Source organism: Manacus vitellinus, unplaced genomic scaffold, assembly GCF_001715985.3.
Source record: "Manacus vitellinus isolate BGI_N305 unplaced genomic scaffold, ASM171598v3 scaffold_0_pilon, whole genome shotgun sequence".
Lineage (NCBI taxonomy): Eukaryota > Metazoa > Chordata > Aves > Passeriformes > Pipridae > Manacus > Manacus vitellinus.
In genome coordinates, this window is record NW_021938789.1 from 22,024,477 (window position 1) to 22,042,422 (window position 17,946).

At 39.4% G+C, this 17,946-nt stretch overlaps 1 protein-coding gene across 1 annotated transcript in view; it reads left to right on the forward strand.

The window, feature by feature from the left end:
- The window catches only part of KIT (KIT proto-oncogene, receptor tyrosine kinase), a 51,336-nt gene extending 40,709 nt beyond the window's left edge, over nucleotides 1-10,627 (forward strand). The window contains exons 14-21 of the mRNA XM_025895242.1: nucleotides 973-1,123; nucleotides 2,878-2,966; nucleotides 3,318-3,445; nucleotides 6,233-6,355; nucleotides 8,066-8,177; nucleotides 8,271-8,370; nucleotides 9,006-9,111; nucleotides 10,239-10,627. Coding sequence (XP_025751027.1) covers nucleotides 973-1,123; nucleotides 2,878-2,966; nucleotides 3,318-3,445; nucleotides 6,233-6,355; nucleotides 8,066-8,177; nucleotides 8,271-8,370; nucleotides 9,006-9,111; nucleotides 10,239-10,364 — 935 coding nt within the window. The 3' untranslated portion in view covers nucleotides 10,365-10,627. The remainder of the gene's footprint in view (nucleotides 1-972; nucleotides 1,124-2,877; nucleotides 2,967-3,317; nucleotides 3,446-6,232; nucleotides 6,356-8,065; nucleotides 8,178-8,270; nucleotides 8,371-9,005; nucleotides 9,112-10,238) is intronic.
- The last annotated feature ends 7,319 nt before the right edge of the window (nucleotides 10,628-17,946 follow it).

Sequence of the window (17,946 nt, forward strand, 5' to 3'; positions counted from 1 at the left end):
CTGCTTAATTTTTCAAAGAAAAGGAGCTTGTAAAAATTCAGTTTTAGACAAAGGCAAAACATTTCTCACATTTAACGATTTAAAAATAGAATGAAACAATTTTGTTCAAGCAGTCAACAAAGTAGACTCACTGGCCTAAGTGTATGTGTCTCAGCTGAAAAAATGTGGTGTCTGTAAGAAAATCCTGCCAGTAACACTGTTTTTGCTATTGTGAAAGCTATAGTTTTTAACTGCAAAAGAATGGAAATAAACTAGTGAGGTTAGGAAACAATGGCACAGAATAAACTTAGAGATGAAATAACACATAGTGCAATTGCATATTCAAGATCCATAGCTGGAATCATTCACTCAGAAGACACATATTTGATCTATAAACATCCGTGCTGAAGATGACTTGATTCTCTTTTCTGATTTCATTTTAATATTCTAAGACCTTGTGCAATGTAGTTCTCTGTCGCAGCGGGCTGTTCTGTTTGAATGATTTTTCCTATTATACTGCAGAATATAACACTCTACATCATTTCCAAAACATTACTGAAGGAGTGTGAAGCTCTACTGTAAACACAAGTGAATCAAAAGGATTAATGTTTGAAGCTTGAATTACTCTTAACGTTTGGAACAAATAACTTCCTTCAGGAAGTGAGCAAAATCAAACAGATGTGTCTGGCCAGAAACATTATCACACAAAGAAAGAGAAAAAGACTTATTTGTTTAATTTTTGTACAGTGTAACGCTATTGAGGGGCAGAAAATTAATTGGGACACAGCTTTAGCTGGACCATAGTTGTTCATTTGTGAAAGGGAAGATGCTGGGTTACATTTCTATAACTTTTCAAGTCTAGACAGTGCTAGGCAGTGTGATTTTTTTTTTAATAGTCCAGCCTGTGTGCTTCACTGAATGCTATCTTTATGTAGGGTTTACTGCTTTGAAAACAATATTCACCAGCTTTATAAACCTTACATGCATCTACAGGTCCCACTCTGGTCATTACAGAATATTGCTGCTATGGTGATCTTTTAAATTTTCTTAGACGGAAGCGAGATTCATTTATTTGCCCAAAACATGAAGAACATGCAGATACAGCAGTTTATGAGAACCTTTTGCATCAGGCAGAGCCTGCAGCGTAAGTATGACCTGCTGAAATGTACTTGTGTTTTTAGAAGATTGGGAAGGAGGAGATATCAAAGTTTGTTAGAGATAAGAAGTGTGGAGAAACCTTTCATGAAACAGGCTTTGAATATTCTTTGCTGCACAAGGAAGCAATTCAATTAAGAGATAATTTGTACAGCGGGTGGTTTATTCTAACAGAGTGCAATGGATTGTATACACTCTATGTTTTACTTCTTTATCAAATTTTCTGCAGTTATTTTATGCACTTCCTTGGTTCCAATCTTCGTATGTATTTGTGTTTGCTGTTCCCATTTAACACTGCCAGTGCTCATTTAGCAGCATGAATTACAATTCCTCCAGTGTTGGGATGTTAGTACTCTGAGCTCTACCAAGTTTCTGCCTTCAGAAATTGCTTTTACAAAATCAAACCAGTGCCTTACAGTGTCTGAGGCAGGCTACTACTGACAGCTCACTACATTTTGTGATGAAACAACCCGTTATCACAATTCTGAGATTGCTCTTGTAGTTTTTTTTTTCTTCCAGTTACTTCATCTGTATATTTTTAACTGCTGCATTTTAGATGCAACATCCCAGGGTTGTTCCAAGTGCGTTTCCAAGCAGACTTCCTTCCCTTTGCAAAGTGAGGGAGAAATAACTTACCAAAACCTAGGGTCTGTTACAATACCTGCCCATTCTTAGTCTATTTATTGCCACAGTGGGCCCATTACTTTGTTGGCAGACACAAAAGAACCAGGCAGAGCCATAGGACATGGTAAAGTCCTTTTTCCCAGTAACTTAGTACTGTTTGTGCCATGGCAATAGACGGATAGCTGGGGATGCCCCATAGGGGTTGAGTCCCCAGAGGTGATGAACACAAAACTGTGATTTGCCATTGGAGGTGTGCCCTCTTCAGTGAAGGAATCTCACTGTTTGAGCACATTTTATAAATTGAGTTATTAACAGCAGATTATTTACCAAATTCTCATATTTGTATTTACTGTAAAGTTGTACCTGCTGAATAGTGTATCATAGATGTTTCTGATGGTAACTAAAACTTTCCATGTTAGCTCTCTGGATGCATTTATTGGATATAAACTAAACACATATGTCAGGCTAAGGAAGTATATGAGTTCTAGTGACAATGAAGTGAAAAATGCCAAAGTACATCCATCATTTCTAAAGGTGCCTAACTACTTATTTATAAATCATATAGTATGAAAATCTGTACATTCGAATTATACAGGGCAATAAGAAAATTTAGACTTAAAAGAATGTAGTAGATGGCTATCCCAAGCCTCAACTGATTTTTTGAAATACATATGAATCCCCTATGGAACTTGGGAATCTCTGCATTTAACATTTTTTACTGTTTTTATTCCGCATTTCAATTGCCAATTGAACTGCTGAAATATTTGGTAGAAGTTGGCCTAAACAGAAGAAGGAAGCATTAGCAGATCCTGTGAAACATCTGGATGTTATTTTATAGAGAGTGAAATCTGTATAAACAGTATTCATGTGAAAGGTTTTGTTTGCTCACCTGAGCCAAACTCCAAACTTTGAGATGTATCATTAACTGTATTGTCAAACCTCTCTTTCTGTACAGGCATTTCCTCATCTTTTTCACCCATCCATCCATTAGTTTCCAATCTACTGATGATTTGTAAAGCAGTATATTCAGAAGGTTGGCGTGACCTTGGCTTTTTGTTTGGATGGCTGTTGAGACCTTTTTCATTAAACTATGTTTCATTTGATCTGCTGCCTCTACAGTGATGCTGCCAATGAGTACATGGACATGAAACCAGGAGTGTCATATGCAGTCCCACCAAAGGCTGATAAAAAACGACCTGTGAAGTCCGGTGAGTTCAGTGACAAGGAATTCTGTTTGCTGGTGGGAGTGCAGAAAGAGGGGCTTCAGAGATTTTTTTCAGGTTTATCATACTTGTGTCTCATGAATGGGGACAATTAAAACTCAGTAATTGGTATGAGAAGGTTTGAAAAAGAACAATATGCTAAATTACAGTGTGTTGTATTTCTCCACACTTAAATGGAGTATCAGGATTGTTTTTTGCATTTTGGTGATGGGCTATTTATGTGACTCTAGACTGGTACTTACTCAAATAACTGTTGTGTTTAACATTAACACAACTCATGTTTCTACATGATTGCACTTGCTCAACTCAAAAGCTGTTTTTGTTTATATTCCGTAGGATCCTACGCTGATCAGGATGTTACCCTTTCTATGCCGGAAGATGATGAACTTGCTCTAGATGTTGAAGATCTCCTAAGCTTTTCTTACCAGGTGGCAAAGGGCATGAGCTTCCTTGCCTCCAAAAATGTAAGTTAAGAATTTTTCAGAGCTGGACAGAACCAATATATTTTTTTATTTTTTTTAGCGTCACTTTCGGTGTTCCAATGTGATCCATGTGTTTAAATGCCAAATATTTCTATATTTTTTTCAACAAGCACTGCAAACTGGTACACTCTCTCTCTTACCTGAAGCTTACCTAAGGGTGGAGTTCCATACCGTGCTTATTGGCCAAAAGTGATGTTTTATATCCCATAAAACAGAATATAGGGTGCACAGTAGTCAATGTGAAGCAGTGCTATTGTATATCCACAGTTCAGGCTAGTAGAATCAGTGCAAAACTATCTATTTGCATGAGTTTTAAACAATGCTGCACCTGCTACTTCTCTCATATAGAATACTGCCATAAACAGGGGAGCTATCACATTATGTGCTTTTTTTGTAAGTATGGCTTAATTCACAGGAGATGTCTCGATGTTTAATTTTCTGGAAAGATAAAATCAGCTGAGAGACCCACAAAGAATCTTTTTAATCTTTTTTGGCTACACTGAGCATAATAGACATTTCTCTGGGTTTCTTAGGAGAGGTATTGTATAACAGAAAGGGATTTATAAAGAATAGAAGTCTTAAGTACAGCATAATTAGGATTTTCCAATGGTTATTCTCACATCGTATTGGAAAAATGCCATTTAACATGTAAACACTGTAACTAATGTAGGCGCAGAATACTACAGGTGCACCTTGGAAAAATACAACCCCAAATTTAGTCAATTCAAGGAAAGAAAGGTAATCCTGGAGTCCTGTGTTACTACTGGGAAATGCATCTCAGATTCTGCTGCAAGGAAAGTGCACAGTAAAACTTGCTTTTGCACTTGTTTTTTTCCTCCCACTGTTCCTTCTTCCAAACCAAACCATAAACTTCTCTTTAGTTTATTTTTCATCTATCAACAGGGTCAAAAGAGGCCTGACATGCAAACGTGTTATGTTACAGATTTTAATGGTGTTCACCATGCTTCTGCATCCTTCACTATTCAGAACATCTGGTGCTGAGCACACATATTCTGTATTTCTTCTTTTTTCCTATGAAGTAGCCCCAGGATTCACTATATATCATTCCCAGAAGACTTTTTCTTCATAGTCTTTCCATTTTCACAAACAGACACGGTGGTGTTGAGTAGCAAAGGCAATAATGAATGTAACGTCACCTCACTTCACCTTGAGATTGGGAAGTAATGTGCAGTATCGCTTTGGCAGTGCAGAATTGACAACGATATCAAGAATTAAGTTGCAGTGTGCTAACATGTTAGTCTGCTTGGTCCTCTTCAGTCGTGTATGTACATGCATTTAGCTCCAGCTAGGTAACACAGAGTAGCATGGGCTGATGGACAAGGTGCCTCAGATCGCCTCAAGTCCTCGAGGAAGGAGGGTCCAAGCAGACCAGCAGTGCAGAGTACCCAGCTGCACTTCTGCAATTTGCTTGCCTATCAAGGCTATGCAGGAGCTGGTGTAGGAGCTTATTCTGAGAGGGTAATTGCCTTAAGCACATGGTGCCTTAATCACAAGACAGGGCTTCCTCTGTTGGACAAAGTCTTTATTCAATGCAAACTGCACTGATTCTGGAGAAGCAAGGCAGAGTCATACTGGTGCTTGGCCATTTCATCGCCGTCCTGCTTCAGAGCAGTTACGTTCTCAGCCTTACATATGCAAAGTGCAGAATATGTTGCATAAGGAGCTGAACAAGAGTCCTCTGAGACAGTAGTTGTTATTAAAAATAGTTCCTTGTGTAAGCATGCTAAAGTGACTGCAGGTTGCTTATGCAATCTGCAGTTATTTTCTGAGCTTGATTTGTGTAACTCTTGATATTTTAAGTCATTTTTCATAGGGAATTCTGAAAGCTTTGTATTTCAAGGAAAAAAGAAAAATTGAACTATCTTCAGTTGTTTTTTAGATAGATGTCATCTGTGTACTATATGCCATTAGTAAAGCAGAAGCTTAATACTCTCCTTTCCAGACGGAGAAAGAAATCATTTTGTTAGAGAACCATGTCCATTCTCTAACAAACACACAGGGACTCCCCAGTTGCATACAAAAAAATACAGCTTCTGGGAAACTCAGGCAGTCTTCTGTAGCTGGAGTTATTAACACATGCCCACTTCTCAAGTGAAAACTGGAATATAAGCTAGCTAGGTCACAGAATGCATGACTGTCCACTGAAAGACATTGGAATGTGAAAATTTCCAATATTTTCAAATATTTAGGTCTGCTTATAAAGTTCTTCTAGGTATTTAGTAATTCAGGTTTTCCAAAGAAGTATTTCTGAAATGGAATTCAGTTTAATGTTTGTGTGCTTTGAAGTTGTTACCATAATTTTCCCTATTTTCAGCTTTGCAGGATTTTCCCCTCAACCACAATAGTTACTTAATAGACTATTGGAATTATTTTGGAAACAAACCACATTTTTCCCCTATTTCTTCTTTATTAGGAAGTAAGCCAATGATGATTTTGATAAAAAAGAGGGGAAAATACATTATATTTTAGCTGAAAATGTGGAACACTGAAAAATTCAAAGTGACTGCAAGTGGTCTTTTCTAAAATAAATGCATAGACAACCTCAACAACATGGATCAATGTCATGATCGTAAAGATACTACACCAGAATGTTTAATCATCTGAGTAAGCTTATTAGCACATGGCTTTCAGCTTGCCATAAAATGCATAATGCAGTAACTTATATAGCTAAATAAACATGTAACCAAGGAACAGTCATTTAAAGATATTATAAAATAGCTTTGTTTGTTTGTCTGTTTGTTTTTTTAGTGCATTCATAGGGATCTGGCCGCAAGAAATATTCTTCTAACTCATGGTCGAATTACAAAAATCTGTGATTTTGGCCTGGCAAGAGATATAAGGAATGACTCAAATTATGTGGTCAAAGGAAATGTAAGTATATATGATACTTTATCCACTTGTTTTAAGTTAAAGGAGTTCCTGTTATCTTGACAGACAAAGAAAAGTGTTTCTTAGTTAAATGGAAATCTGGATTTCCCAGTTGTGGCATATATCCGTGTTGGTCAGGAAGGTTAGGAGGGGCAATTTCTGACTTAATGTGCTGACAAAACCCTGGGTATATGCATGTTGTTATACTGGCAAACATGTACTGCTATCTGAATATATGTTGTAGTGGAAGAGATGTTTTTGCTGCACTAATATAATGTCTAATCTTTCTATTGTATTTGAATGTACTAAAAGTTACAGCTCTGTGAATAATTGCAAGTTTTGTCATAGGAATATTCTGGTAGCCCAATCCTAAATATAATTATTTGAAAACTTTTTCTCTGAGCATTGCTCTATTTGTCCATTACTGAGTATATTTTAAAAATATCTAAATAATCAGGGGTTTGCAGCCCATTCTTTTCTGTTAGAGATCACTCAGACAATAGAAAGTGAATTTTGAAGTGTGAATTTATTAATTAGGGCATAAATTAGGGAGGCAAAAAGACCTTAGTTTTCTCTGATTCCATACAGAGATCTTAACCTCATATGTGTAAATACATCTTTAACTTGTAGCTATAGTTCAATCTCTGTAACAGGATTGGAACAAGACACTATATTTTGATGAGAAAAGTTTAAAACTTCCCATGTAGAAGAGTACCAATCTCATGAGTACTGATGAAACCTCTAGAGGGGTACAAAGGCACTTTGAAGTGATGCAGATTACCTTGGCAGCACTTGAAGTCCTCTTTAAAGGGCTAGTGCAGTAAAAAGAATCCTACTGCAAAAGAAAGTTGAGCTTTTCTGTGGTTAAGCTGGAGAAGTGCGTATGAAGTGTAGGTGTTTTGCATCTCAAACTGATTTATGCTGCTTGGATTACTGTTCTTAGTCTGTGTCATATGGGTGCAGCCAGCTGCTACCTTCAGACTACGCATGCTTTCACTTGCACTGTTTCTCAAAGAAGAGAAGATCCAGCAAGGCAACTCTCCTCCTCAGCCCAGCTGAGGGCTCTGTGTTCAGCAGCTGGTCATTAGTTAGGGATGTGACAACAAAGGAACTGAAGCTTATGTGGCCTGGCTTTGGGCAAGCTGATAAAGAGAGAAAATCCCACACCTGAGCATCTATCACCGAAGGGGTGTGCCACATTCCACTTGAGTCAGTCCATGGCACCTCAGATGTTTGAGATATCTGCTCTTGTGCTGTCACCCAGCAGGCCTTTATGTCTCAGGCCCTTATTTTCATGTTGATTAAAGCCTCAAAGTGTCTCAACCATGTGAATCTCATCTATGTGCCTATCGCAGCTAGTCCACGAAAGCAGACTCGCATGTTTGATTGAAGAACCATGTCACAGTCATTTATATTATTTTCCTCCGACTTCCTGATACCCTTTATTAACTAGACAGAGGGAATCCAACAGTGTCCAAGAAATCAGAGTGCAAGCAACTACATTCGTTTGGTAGACCCACAGAAAGGTAGATCAGTAGTGATGCAGCACTTGGAGACTCTACATTGTTAAGATTTTCATTTTTGTTGAATATTTCTACTTCCTTATTTTACAAGCATTTAAAGCACATAAAAAGTAGAAAAGGTTAATTTTATCTTTTTAATTCTGTCTGCCTTATGTCCATTGTCTTAATTCATTCCCTTTTCCCTGGAAAGGCTCGTCTTCCTGTGAAGTGGATGGCACCCGAAAGTATTTTCAATTGCGTCTACACCTTTGAGAGTGACGTGTGGTCTTATGGGATATTGCTTTGGGAGCTCTTTTCTTTAGGTAAGCTCCTTGAAGATCTGTACTTCAGATCTATTTCATTTTGGGGTTTACTGGAGATGCAGAAATCATGTTGCTCATCTGCTTTCTCAACAGGAAGCAGCCCTTATCCAGGGATACCTGTGGACTCCAAGTTCTATAAAATGATCAAGGAGGGATACAGGATGTTTAGCCCTGAGTGTGCACCGCCTGAAATGTAAGCAAGCAACCAGCACCTCTAATCATCTAAACATCAGTAATGATGCATTCTTGCATTAAGGTTCATTGCACTGCCCCATTATCTTTTTTTTAAGTTCTTTTCATGTTTTAAGTAATTAATGTACTCTAACTAGCAGAATACATGCATGTGTTAGAAGCAATGAAATACACTCATGCCTTGTGCCATCTGATCACTTTTTCATGGCATCTGCTCTGTGTCAATAAATTACTGACAGATCACAGTACATAATTAAACATTTTTACTTCAGATAAATAAGTCAGTGAGATGTATCACCAGACTGTACAGCATCTGCATTTGTGCTGTACTTCCTGACAAGAAGGACTGGCAAGAGGACTGGCTACTGATCTTCTTTATTAGCTACCCCTAATTCACTGTTTTGTAAATGGATTGGCATTTAGCAAGGTGTCAAAGAAAACTGTGTCCAGAGCCTCCTATTAGTACTTAGTCTTCCCTTGTCACAAACACAGGTGTTAGCAACACCATTCCTGTTCTTAAAAGTTGTTTAAAGAAGATGGGACTGGGTCACACTTTTCTTTAAAATAATAATGGAGGCAGGATAAAAGCTCTAAGGACTTCCCCATGAGCAGTACTTAATTTCAGTATCTTTACAGGTATGATATAATGAAGAGCTGCTGGGATGCTGATCCTTTACAAAGACCCACATTTAAACAAATTGTACAGATGATAGAGCAGCAGCTTTCAGATAATGCCCCCCGGGTAAGTTATGGATCAAGCAGTTTCAAACAAGATGTTATACTAGAGCAGAGAGCCCAGGCACTTATTTCCAGTGTTATTTATGTAGCTTTGTACTGTCAGTTTGAGTTGTAGGAATGATATCTGGGCTACTCACTTCTGCTTAGCTGTGTTATTAGGCAGTAGTTGTCTAAGCCCACACCAAAAATGTACCAGCTGGAGGAGACTCTTTGTATGATTGATGTTTCTCACTCAAAATAGACCTGTCACAACAATTTTGATGTTACAACATGTAACTACATACATGTTGTATGTATGTACATACATTTGCAACATAAATTCTTTTATCCCGACCTATGAAAAATTCTATTAATCTGGGAAACAGAAATGAAGTATATTTAACTTTATTATAAATGTTTTCTGGATGAAAGGGTGGAGCTTTTGGTGCACCTCTGCATCTTCTCACTTGCTTCCCTTAGTTCTATTTATATGACCTTGGAGGTATGTTATGACAAACTGTATTTGCTGCTCTTTTGACCGTTCCTGAGTAAAAACCTATTCTGAGTGGCTTAACTGGACAAAACAGTCTAAAGAAAAATTGGAGGCACATGAAAAACTTGGATTTTCTCTCTCCATAACTTTGTGTGTTATTGGGGTTTGAAAAAGTATGTTTTAAAACCTGGTTTAAAAATAAAGCTTCTCCTTACCTTCTGGATGCCTTGTTTAGGCACAGAGTACATGGCTTCCTGACAATTTGAGAAAAGAGGAAACTGAAAGCTGCTGGTGTTCAATTGCATCCTGTAGCGTATTTTTGGCAGGTGCAGACATTACTAAAACAAAAGCAAGAATGTGAAGGAAGTATTAGTGAGGTTTCTGGGGGAGTTTAGTAATAACCTGAACTGTGTGTTTTCGAGCTCAGTTGAAATTTGGCGTGCAGTTTGAAGCTGTGGTGTTGTCGAGATTAAGATTCTTGTTTCTTTAAAAGAGCAGTTAAGCCCAAGACCTTTTGAAACTATTTTGATTTGAAATGCCTGAGCTGGAACCCTTCCATGACGGTGTGTAGTGTGGAAAGGCTAGGAAAGGAGAGCTCTCCAAGAACGCATGAAGGGAGCAGTCTGCAGAGTACTGACACCAGTCTTTGGCTTCTGCAGGTTTATGCCAACTTCTCAACCCCACCTTCCAGTCAAGGAAATGCTCCAGATCACTCAGTGAGGATTAACTCAGTGGGTAGCAGTGCTTCATCTACTCAGCCTCTCCTGGTACGTGAAGAAGTCTGAGTGGCTTCTCTAAAGAAGAGAAGCTCAGAGCTGTTTGTATTGTGCAGGGGGTGAGAGAGGAATGACTTCAATATTTTCTCTTACTTTTACTCACTACTACCACTGTGTAGCTGAAACATTGTTGTAATACTGTCCTTTACCATGTACTGTTACACATAAACCTAATCTGCTGAGCACGGTTACAGGCATCATTACAGTGTTAACTGAAGCTGTATATATTTTGCTGTGTTGTGTGTATTTGCAGTAGAGAGCCAGATGTGAAGGAAAAACCAACCAACAAAAGAATTCCTGAGCCAGGATATGGAATGAGATGAATGTAGATCAAACCAAAATTGCAGTGATCCTTCTCTGGATCTGTGCCTGGAATGCATACAGTCATTTTCTAGTTAATCTTGTTTTGCCGAATTTAAGAAATAAACAAATATGAAGTTAATGGCTTTGCAAACCCCTTTCCACATCCAGTCGAGCCCGAGAAGCTTTCCCTGGCAGGTATCATAGGTTGGAGGCCAGTGAGGGCACTGTATGTACCTGGGAAAGAGGGGTGAATGGACCAAGACCCTTCCAAAGCTGATCTGCACAGCTGGAAACCCTCCTGGGAGCTCTGGGGTTTGAACCAGAGGAGAAGGGAAAAAGAGTATGGATCTTCATCTTTATTTCCCACCTGCACTGTCAGCCTTGCAAACTAGTTGCAAGATTTCCACGGACATATGCACTACTTCCCACTGACGCATTCCCTGCCAGGATAAAGCTGCCCAGGATAAAACTCCACCATGGAGCCTGAACCATTCCTGTGCCCTCCTGTCTTGAGAGCCCAAGGGCTTTGATGTTTGTTTTGCTAACAGTAATGTCTAAAATGTTCACCAAAGATTAGTGGCCCTGCCAAATTGGTCAAAATAGAGGAGGAGGGCTGCTTCCAATAAACTGTGTGTTTGGAGGAGAGGCCGTTTAACGAGTCATCTTATCTAAGTCAGAGCAGAGCCAAAAATTTCTCTCCTGGGGGCCCTTTCTTTATCTTGTCCTGCTGAGGTGAATTCTTCCCGCAGGCAGTCTTGGATGGTGCTAACAGGAAAGGGCTATTTTCCCCACCCTGAGTTGTTTGATCTTTCCATGGTAGTCCAGAGAGGGTAATAAGGAAGAGTCTAACTGGGGAGTGCTGAATTTATAAATGGGATAAACAAAAGAATCCTTTCAGTTTTCCTTGACACACAGGAGGCTTTGGGATCAGCATCTGTTGAGCCTAGGGTTGGGCTCAAGTATTTTCTAACCCCTTTTATTCTCATCAGGAGCACTGCTAGTTCTTTTCTTCCTTTGTTTCTGACCCCTAGAAATATGTAATGGCATTGAGAGAAGCATTCATCAGAGGCAGAGTACTAGCTGAGTACCTATTTATTTACAATGCACTTAAGCACTCTGTAACTTTTACTTTACCAGGATTTTGGTTGAGTTTACATGCAATTCAAAGTATAACTAACTGCCCAAATACAAGGTAATTGTAAATACACACACTGGTGGTATATTTTGGGTTACATTGAATACCATGCTCCTCCTATGACTGTGCATTTGGTTTATTGTTACAGAAATCTGTCTTTAAGAGTTTAGTCAAAAATTAGCCATTTGCACTGAACTTAGGCTGTTGCACCTTTCCAAAGTTAGCCATTTGTTTGGATGCACTCTTGTGCATACTTGTTGAGCATTTTCAGTTTAATGCTATAAAAGCTCTTTTGTAACATGGCTTTCAGAGCAATTGTAGACAAAGTAGTTGTTATAGATGTCTCGGTACTTTACAGACACTTAGCTGAAAGAGGTTTGGTTTTTTTGGTTTTTTTTCGTTCTTGAAATTTATATTTTTATAATTTGGGGGTTTTTGAAACTTATTTTGCAATGGCTTGGTGTTTTGAGTGGGTTTATGCATTGTTTTTGTAAATATGGAAATGTAGCAATAATGTCCTTTTGACTATTCTCAGTCCTTGAGTCTCAAAAATATTTTTATATATATATATATATATATGCAAAAACTATATGTATAAAAATGTGTTTGAAAGTTTATGAAACACTTATGGATATGTTGCTCAGTTGTAGAATTGCAGTTCAGAAAAGTTCAAATAAATCTGTAAATACATATTCAAATGCTACTGATGTTTACCTATGTTAAGATGGACTATTTTCATGTAAGTCTTAATAAATTCTTGGGGTGAAGTAAAATCTCAGTGTCTGGCCACACACAGGTCAAGTTTGGCATTCTGAAACATTTTTGCAAATATATGCCAGACAACCTTAATGTAAGTTCTTTACCTGTGAATATATGGGACAAATACTTGGATGCAGCTTTATTCTGGAAAGAATTGCAATTAGAAGATTGATCCTGCCGTCTGTTGATGCAGTCTATGTGTCATGAACAGTATTTAAAACAAAGATATCTCAGTGTTATTAAGAGTTTGGTTGCAGAGGCAGTTGGAGGCACTCAAAGGCTGCAGTGATACTGAATATCCCCCCTTCCTTAAACACATGTACATGCTCTTGTCCCCTCCTGCACCCTGGCACTAAGCTCAGACTGGGCTGGCCGAGTGCAGCACTGCAGGGGAGGCAGCAGGAAATAACTGGTGCTGCTTCAGACCCCCCTTTGGAGGGGAGGTCATAAAGAGAAAATGAGATACTTCTCTTGCTGAGCAGGTACCTTGTGTCTTAGTGGGAGACCCCCTGCTTTAGTTACTCCAGGTTTGAAATCTGTGAGTGCCCTACTCACGCTTGTTCATGTGCTGCATAAGAGTTTTCATAGGCCTGGCTGGTGCATGGTTTAATAGTAGATATAGAGCATAAAAGCATAAGTTTCTAGATACCAAAACCCCTGCTATTTCACAGGAGAGACTAACCTCAGCTGTTTTGGTCCTTAAACATTTCTGTCAGCAGACCTCCTTGAAGAGCTCTCCTCCTTTAGTTTCCTTTGTTAAACAGCTTCCCTTTTTTTTTCTTCCACCTAGGTCTTCACTCTGTTTGTTAAAACTAGTTAAGGAAATTAAAACCTAATTTTGCCAGGAACCAGGAGGTGCAGGTTTTGTCCCAATTAGCACCGTCATTGTTTCTAGCAATGCTTCAGAAGATACCAAGATTGTGTCTGATTTGGACTCATTTTTTTTCCTGTCTTGTCCACCCCCCCATTCAAGCAGAGTTCAGTTCATACTGAGGGATTCCAGTAGCTGAATTGTACAAATAATCTGTGAGTTCTCATTTAGCATAGCCAAAGGAGCTATTTTATGTATTTATTTGGTTAGCGCATCATTAATTTTATTTTCCTGAAATGTTTCCCCTTCTGAAACACCCTAGGATATGGCATCTCTGCTTTCTGAAAGAATCTTACTCTATTTTCTTATTACAATATTCACAATGATTACTGCCTCTATCCCTGCTCATGATCACACAGCCCATTTCCCCCAAATTATTTTATTGTGCCATTCTAAGCAATAGCTTACATGGAAAAGCACATCAGGACAACATTTACTATGTATTTTATCTGTCCTTCAAAGCATTTTTGTGCCCAGATATAAAAAGCAACCAGCACCATGTTACTAGCATGGACCATCATGGATCAAGTATCCAAAGGAAAGGTTCAAAGAAGACTGATTCAGGCTCTTTCCTTTTTCAGTGACACTGAAATCATTGTCACTGATTTCAGTGCGCAGTTGACAGGACCAGAGGCTGTCGGCACAAATGGTTCCCTCTCAACATCAGTAAACACCTTTTTTTTTATTGTGAGGGTGACCAAGAACTAGAACAGATTGTCCCAGTGGTTATGGAGTCTCTATTCTTGGAGATACTAAAAAACCATGTGGAAATAGTCCTGGGCAATGGGCTCTAGGTGTCCCTGCTTGAGCAGGGGAGTTGGGCCAGATGACCTGGCTTACAACATCAACTCTTCTGTGATTTTGCAATCAGCTAGGGCCCTTTGGAGAATCTTGACTGTAACATGCACTTAGCCAGAAGTAGAAAAGAAAATCCTCCCCTTATGCTGTACACTAGGGAGTGACTTGTCTTTTATCCTCTTTACTAAGTAGAGAAGCAAATACCTATAGGTTCTGTGGGAGAAAAGAAAAAAGATCATGGAAACACTGCGGTATACGTGGAATTAGTGACCACTATCATATGCATCACCACCACCAGATTTCTTTGTTTCTGGTTCTTTTTCACATCTGTATGCCATATGGGCCTTTGGGGATGTAAATGGAGACATGATGTTCCTGGGCTAAGTCACCAGGGAATGACCAGTCACACCCTGGACAAAAATGTTCATAGTGATCACCAGAGAATTTGGACAACAGCATTGTTAATTCTACTGTATTGTAGGCTGAAACCAAGAGAGTGAAACGTTTTCATCTTCCTGAACATGGATTGGGAAACTTCCTACTTGTCCTGTGGGGATGTCTAAGTCTCAACACAGGAGAAGGAGCAGTTGCATAGACTTTAGCCTCTGGTTTAGAGCTAAAGTTGTAATAAAAATGTGATAACCTACTCTGCAGTTCAGTTGTGGTTTCCAGAAACTTCTGTAACTGTGAGTAATGGTTACAGATGACTTTCAATTGCTGTGTTTCCTGAGCACTAATTTCTTAAAAGATTATGCTATAACTAGTAATTTTGTGTCCAAAAGTTGCTCTGAGGCTATGTTTTCTGAAAGATTGTCGATATTTCATAAATTGATTATTGGTCATTCTTCTTGGTAAGAATTATTATCTGTCAGCTGCCAACCAGGCAGCAGAGATTATTTACTAGTAGTGATAGGTCCAGTCATTTAATTTTTCTGTTCATGTTCTGGAAATCATTTTAGCTGGGTTGTGACAGGCAGTAGAAACCAGCAGACCCCAAAGAGCCTGCTGAGCTTTAAGGATGCACTCCTTGCTAAGCAATGTCACAATATCAGATAAGGGGTTTGTGTGGCAGGTTTAACACTATCCAACCATCAGGTCGCCACAGCATGTAGCTTTCCTTATAGATCAGTACTCATCAGTGTGTAGTACAAATTACCCCTCTTTTAACAATGAAAACAAATGTTTGTAGAGCATGTTTGTCAGAATACTTGGAACTATATTGATGAAATTAATTAAGTAGGATAAAATCAAATCACTTCACTACAATTAGTCATCTAATTTTTGAAGGTTTATTCTTTTCTTTTAGAGCTTCTGGCATTTTGGGGCATGGAAAAAAATATAAAAATATGAGCAGTACTGGTAACCCTCCCTCCTCCATGAAATATCAAAAACCCAAGGTTTATGATTAGTTTTCAAAAGTTCATGGTTAAGCTGCTGGAGAACTCAGAGGCCTGGGGCATTACCTGAATCTGGTAGTGGGGAGTTGCTCTTCACAAGTAGAGCCCTGGGTTGGAGGGAGGCAGCCCCAGCAGGAGCCCAGAGGACATGGCTGACCAAACCTTTGCTGCATCACTTCTGGCCATTAACTGTTATCTCCATAGAGATTTCCTAGAATTTCTCAGGCTCCTTTGAGTGGCAACAGTTCTTTGGGTTTCACATGTAAGGTTGCAGGAAAAAGAACCAAGCTGATTTTGGGCACTGAAGTGGAAAAACAAAACAATCTTTTTAATCATAAAAATAGATCCCTCCTGTTAATGCAGGTAGTATTGCATTGCCTGCACTCTGCTGTGTGGTCTCCCATGGGATGCACCAGTAGGACCCCAGGCAGCAAGACTGCTGGGGTTCCACCACAAGGATGGGCATCCCCAGCAGTACTCACCCGCCAGCTTCTCTTTGGGGCCACGTATGGCACTTCTAGGGTACAGAAGAACATCTGCACTGTATCACATTGGCCCCTTGCAAAGAAGCCACCAGCACTTGACAGGGGACAGGAATTTCTCCAGGAGTGATAGGAGTTAATCCAGAGGATTTGCTTCTCAGATGGCCTCTGTTACTCTGCTGGTTAATCTCAACAGGAAGCATATTACCTGCCTTACATTCTCTGTCCCAAACAACTGGGATGAAAAAAATATGTTAATCCCTCTTCACTTTTTTTTTTTAATTGCTCCTTAATAAAGTTGCCATGCCAGCCTCAGCTTTTGCCATGTTCAATATTTTTGATTTTTCTATGAAGCAGTACAACACTGGTGAAGATTCTGGTTTTGGGCAAACTGCTCAAGGCCTCTCCAGCAGCAGGGAGGCTCTGGCTCCCTCTCTGTAATGTGTGTGTGTGTTGGTGTAGGACAGCTGCAGTAATCACTGTCCTGCAGGCAAATGCGCTGCCAGGGCAGGCAGAGCAGTTTATCCCAAGCCCCTCTGGCCTCTTCTTTAAATGGTTTTAGGAACAAATCTCCTTTTAATCATCTTTGTAAGCTATTGTTGCAATTACGTAGGATCCCCAGGCCGTATGATGGTCATGTGTGCCGATCACCACCCCGGCACTTTTCTAATCACAAGTAGTAGATGGATCTACCTCCTTGGGATCAGAGTGGTGCTGTCAGCTCTGCCCTGAGCACTGCCTGTGTGAAGGACCATGTGACAGTGACTTGGACCTACTCTTGTCATTTGTTGAAAGCAAGGAGCATTTCTCCTTCCCCTTGAAGGGAAGGAGAGGAGGGAATGGGAAGGCTGGAAGGAGAACCATGTTTTGTCATGTTTTTCGTGGCAGAAAATAATTCAGACTGAAAACAACACATCTGCTTCCTCATACTTTGCCCTTAGTTCAGAGTTAGAGAAAAACGAGGGTCTTGATTGAACATCAAAGTATTTTGCATTATACAGTGCAGGGTTGTTACAAATGATGAAAAGAATATCTGTTAACCAATTGGAAAGTAAGAATTTCAATACTTTTATTTACCATCTAGTATCTGGACAGTCCAAGGCATCACTTATATGACAAGAGAAATATTTTCAGAAATAACATCACCAAGGATGTTTTCTGGCCTGATGCCTGCAAGTCTTGTAGAGCAACATATGGCTGGTGTTGCCAGCCCAGAGAGTCCATACAGACTCATCGTCTTTTCAAGGTTTCTTCTTCTGATACCGAAAGCCTCTCTGAAGCAGAGCCCAATATACACATAAGCCCACGGATAAGCACAAATTAGAGCTGTGGACAAGTATCAGTGCACCCTGCCTGCCCACCCAAGCCTTCTCCTTCCAGTGCAAGAACAGATATGAAAAAGTTGCAGTTTTATACTTGTGTGCAGGCAGTTCTAGAGCAAACAATGTGGCACAGAGAATCATGGACCCCATTTGTACTATGCCATGAGATCATTACAGTCATATGATGAGCTATCTAGGTTGTTTGGCACCCAAACTGTAATCTGTGGTTACATACCACCATAACCACAGCAATACCTACAAATATGGTTAAAGCTGATCTACAGCATATCAGCTGGAGAAGAAAATGTATCTGCTCCTTTGCACAAGGAACTTGAACAAAAACTGGTTTGTTTCTCCACCATGACAAAAAAACAGCCTCTGGGGCTCAGTGGAAATTTTAGAAAACAAGCTAAAATCAGCTTTCCTACACTGAAGCATTATTATTATTCTCTGGGATGGTTCTTCTTCCAGCTAACCTACTAAAGAGCTCAACCATCAAATAGATGGTTATTTTAAATTAAAAA